General features: G+C 39.7%; 1 protein-coding gene across 1 annotated transcript; it reads right to left on the bottom strand.

The window, feature by feature from the left end:
* Positions 1–250: 250 nt before the first annotated feature.
* LOC145049667 (uncharacterized) lies at positions 251–1027 on the bottom strand. Its single transcript, XM_078998045.1, has one exon. The coding sequence runs from the start codon at positions 1025–1027 to the stop codon at positions 251–253; it is 777 nt and encodes a 258-aa protein (XP_078854171.1).
* Between the last annotated feature and the right edge of the window lie 4181 nt (positions 1028–5208).

Below are 5208 nucleotides of genomic sequence, written 5' to 3'. Positions count from 1 at the left end.
GAAAGTTTGCATGTATATTAGAGAAAACATAGATCCAAAGCATCTAGGGTTGCATGTACACCATAGGAGTGTTAGAATGCTCAAAACCCTTCAGCTTGCCTTGTCGGCCATCTGTGATCCATAGGGTCGCTAGAGTTGGCACTCCTGATACCAATCTCGGACAGTTGGCATTTTTATGTCCACTCTGATGACAATGGAAGCAAATCAGGTCTAATGTCTGAATGGTGGGGTAGGGGCAGTGCAATCCCGGCTAAAAGTGCCCAGTCTTGCCACACTTATAGCAGCTTGATCCCCCTACTCTGCAAACTCCCTCATGTGTCTTGTCGCATCTCCCACAGCGGCTCTGGCCATGCTGGCCCTTCAACCTCGAGTCAAATCCTTTGGGTTTCTTCACCGAAACCCCAATCGTCTGCCCAGCCTCCACCTTCTTCTTCCGAATGTGCTCTATATCAATCTCCCTATCTTTTGCCATGGCTATCATATCATCCAAGGTTGGACACGCTGAATAACTGACATATTTCCGAATGTCAACTCTCAACATGTCATGGTACTGGGTTTTCTTCATCTCCTCATCACCCACGTACTGAGGCACCAACAAGGCCCTTTCCCTGAATTTGGCGATAATATCCACCACCATATCATTAGTTTGTCTCATGTCCAAAAACTCCTTGGCCAGCTGCTGAACCTCCATTGTTGGCGCAAACTCTGCCCAGAACCTAGACACAAAATCTGACCAGGTCATGACTTCAATGGTTGGGGCTCCCAAGGTATCATCGACTTCCTCCCACCAGTCTCTAGCTCGCTCCTTCAAACACCCAACAACATATCTGACCTTCGACCCCTTAGGGTAGAAGCTCGTCACCTGTACAGAATCAATGTCTACGATCCATCGCCTTGCCACAATGGGGTCTTTCACCCCACAGAAGTTTGGTGCTCCGCATCCCCTGAAATCCATGAAGGAGAGATTACGAGTCCCTGACTGGCCATGTGCCATGTCACTCTTCAATGCCTTAAGGCGATCCTCCATCAACTCAATGATACCCTCCTTGGTCGACCCAAAAATCATCGGGGTCGACTCAAGGATGCCTCTCATAATCTCGTATGCAATAAACTCGCACAATCCATCATCCGTTGGTTTAGAACTCGTACTCGAAACTAATCCAGATCCTGAGCCCCCTGTTCCATGACGCGTCACCACCATTCTGAAACAAAACACACAATTATCAAGGTCATACATAACATCAAGATGTCTCACACTCTGCCACTCTTGGTTCCCTGCAGCTCTCCAAGAGTCAAGTAGGGATCTTCTGCTTTCAGTAGTATAGGCCCATACTACCTTCTGCATCTATCTGTACTTTCCTCCTGGTTTTCCTTGGTTTACCAAAGCCGTTTCCTGTCCATGTATACAATTCACAATCAAATAATTTTTTATACTAATCTCATCCTAGGCTTGCCCTAGGGTAACCTCCAACCCACTCTCCGCCATCAGCTGCGTAAGAAATTCCTACTACCTCTCCCTAACTAGCTCGCGAATACCGTTACATATTACGAAGACTGGATAATTCTTCGAATGAGAGGTCTCTCCCTACAATGGTTGGACTCAAACAAGAGTTGTATAATATGGATAAACCTAACCTTCTGAAATTATTTAGTCCTTGTAATATGTAACTCATCATATTCGTTTATTACTTAGTTAAAGGTAACTAGAACTCATAATAGAACAAAGCAAGCAGCATACGAGCATTGAGTAACCAAAACCAGGCATGTCCTAATCAGGCCATCATACCACTGACTACTCTGTACTATCATGTAGTTCATTAAGAACGTATAGTAGGCATACAAGGCATCCATTCTAGATCCTTAGCCCTAATCTAGCATGCTGTTCATATATTCACACTTCATATCATAATATAACATGTATGGGTATCTTGGGGAAACCGTATTTGAGCTCGGTTGATTGCACGCATCACACTCCTTGTTCTTTATTAAAACTCTTAATTTTAATTTTAGAAAAATTATGTCTCTCTTAAAAACCTTTCAAACCTTCGATTTGAGTCCAGACACCCCCGAAAGTGTGTCCGGATCCCTCAAACCTAGGCTATGATACTAACTTGTAACATCCCAAAATTCAAGACCAAAAATTTCATTTTTAATTAAGTAATTATAAAAAACTAGTCTGAAAACATCAATAGTACCAACCCATATCATAATCAAAACCAATATGTCAAAACCAAAACATCTCATAGAAGAGTAATATCATAGTACAACTCCCAAAGATCTCATATGTTTGAAATCATAGTGTGATGCGTTGCGATCATCCCGAATCCTTTCCTTTTGAACAAGAAGTACTTGAAACCAAAATTGTAAACCGTAAGCACAAAGCTTAGTGAGTTCCCCCATCATACCACATACCATACAATAAACATACTGCCTAGCATATCCGGGTTCTGGCCTACCACTTCGGTCTCTTTCAACCAGATACTGCCGAGCATATCTGGGTGTTGGCCTACCCCTTCGGTTTCTTTCAACTAGATAATGCCGAGAATATTTGGGTGCTGGCCTACCTCTTCAATTTCTTTCAACCAGATACTTTTGAGCATATCTAGGTGCTGGCCTACCCCTTCGGTCTCTTTCAACCGGTTACGGGGTCTATTTCACCCCTACCACTACCACATAATATCATAGTGTACAAGCACATAAATCACAACAGATAGTGGTATACCAGACAATTATCACAAAGACAATCATATCTACTATAAACTACTATTAGTGGGGCGGCATTGGTACCTTAAATCCACTCATACCGGTAAGGAAACTCACCTCGAATACTGAAAGTAGCTAAATAGTCCCCGACTCCGAATATCAACCAAACTCAGTCCCCTAAACATAAAAGATTTCCATAAGTACCCTTCCATACTCATAACCCCTTACGGGTCAACTTTGGTCAAAGTCAAAGTCAATGCTCCGAGTTGACTCAACTCGTCAAGTTATCTTCCAACTCAACGAGTTTCCATGATTCACAAAATCGCGATATGTCGGGTTAACTCGTCGAGTTTTGGCCCAACTCGTCGAGTTCTCCCTTTATAACGGAATCAAGACACTTCTAATCAACTCGTCGAGTTCCTACATGAGCTTGTCGAATTCTTCAGTCTGTTAGTCCCTTCTTAACGCATTAAGCCATTATCCTTCAAATCTAAGCACTATATTCCAGATTTAGACTGGAAATGCCTCTAGGAGGGTAAAGTTTCTAACTTTACCCATTAATATCCTTCCTTCAGAGATTAATCCCAAACCCTAACACAAAAGGCCAAAGTCTTGATCCAAAAACCACTAAAACTACCAGGTAGACCATGAGGTCATAGATCTAGACTTTAGGGACAAAAGATCACGTAAAGTCTTAGACTTTATCCACATGTATGGCCATTAGAAGCTCCAAAAGACCAAAATCATGGTCTAATGGTTGCATGGGACTTCCACGATCATAAAGTTGGCACCTTTATGCCACGAAAACCCCTCAAGACCCTAGATCTAGAGTGTTCTCCATTTAGGACGTCCAAATCCCAAGAATCATATCATTTGGACCAAAAACAAGAAAAAATGTTGTGCCATGAGGGTATGAAGTTGCTCCAAGGGAAGGATGTTGTGCCATCTTGAGGAAAAGTTGTGTCATCCTCATGAGATGTTGCGCCATGTAGAAAGTGTTGCGCCATCATGGACCATCTTGGTACATGATGCGTCATCTGGATTCCTTTCTTGTGCTACATTGATCCACATTTTTAAGGGTGAGAATATTAACCAAAAAAACGAATCATAACCAAATTAATCAATATAACCGAACCATTACTAAAATATATGGTGCGGTTTTCAATTTTGATTAACCGAATACATATGGTTCGGTTATGGTTTTCATCCAAAACCGAACCACTATTAACCGAACCGAACCAATAATTTTAATAAATAATTTTAATATAATATAATATTAAATACTCCTCTATCCCATATTTATTATCCACTTTTGACTTTTGTCATATTTATTCTTCTACTTTGACCTTAAACATTCATGTTTTTGATGTATAATACTTGACGAAAAATATATGAATAGATTGTGTTTTAAATGTCTTTTTATTTTTATAAGTTTCATCAAATAATTTATAACACAAATAAAAATATTTAAGATCAAAATTAAATAATAAATACTTCAAAAGTCAAAAGTGGACAATAAATAGAGGACAGATGGAGTATAATGTATGTAATATATTCAGAATTGAAATTTTAAAGGGAAATTACTTGGAATTAGATATGATAAGTAATCTCCTATCAATATAGTTATATATACACAATCATTCATTTTTTATAACAATGGATCTATGTTTTTCAATTTTTATAGAAAAATATTTTTATTTTTATGTCAATTTTGGACCATTATGGTTAACCGAAATTAACCATTAACCGACTCAAACCGTTATCCAAAACCAGTATTAACCGTTACCTAATGGTTATTGAAATACATTAACCAATTATAATGGTTATGGTTCGGTTTTGACCAATAACTGAACCAAACCGCCCCATGCACACCCCTACACATTTTCCTAGAAGATGATCATACTCAAGAAATACATCATGTTGTGCCACCATGATAGATGTTGGGCCATTAGTGTTCATAAGGTGCCACATGTGCATCATGATGCTCCACTATGGTCAAGGTGGCCCATCATATGTGTTGTTGATGCTAATGGGTTGTATGTCATGGAAGAATGTTCCAAAAGATGTTGCATGGAAGATTGTGATTGGTTGACACCTTTCATTGACTTATGTGCCTATGAGCTTGGCCCATTAGGGTTGTAGGTCTAATCGCTCATGTATAAATAGGGATGCATGCTAGGTCATTTTGTATCTTGAATTCTAGAGTGTTAGTCAAATATCTGTGAAAATTATATTTGTAACTTCTGTTTGAGAGTTTTGAAATAAAGAATACTCCCTTCCTTGCTTGTGGACGTAGGTCACCATCAGTGTTGTAAAACTCGCCGAGTTATCCGATTACTCCTCTGAGTAATCGCTACTCGGCCACTTACCGAGGTGAGTTGCAAAATCTCGAGTACTCCCCGATCGGCCCCTTACTAAACTGAGCAATGTTGTAAAATCTGGTCAACTCGGTGATTTCTATGTATAATATAATTAATGATTTATTATTTAACACACTCATATGTG

Source organism: Lactuca serriola, chromosome 5 (genome assembly GCF_051521515.1).
Source record: "Lactuca serriola cultivar US96UC23 chromosome 5, Lser_US96UC23_V15, whole genome shotgun sequence".
In the NCBI taxonomy this organism is placed as follows: Eukaryota; Viridiplantae; Streptophyta; class Magnoliopsida; order Asterales; family Asteraceae; genus Lactuca; species Lactuca serriola.
Note: the sequence above shows the minus strand (reverse complement) of the source record. Positions and strands in the feature narration are given on the sequence as shown.

Coding starts and splice junctions, on each gene's coding strand:
- LOC145049667 (XM_078998045.1), bottom strand. CDS start 1,027: ATGGAGGATCGCCTTAAGGCATTGAAGAGTGACATGGCACATGGCCAG.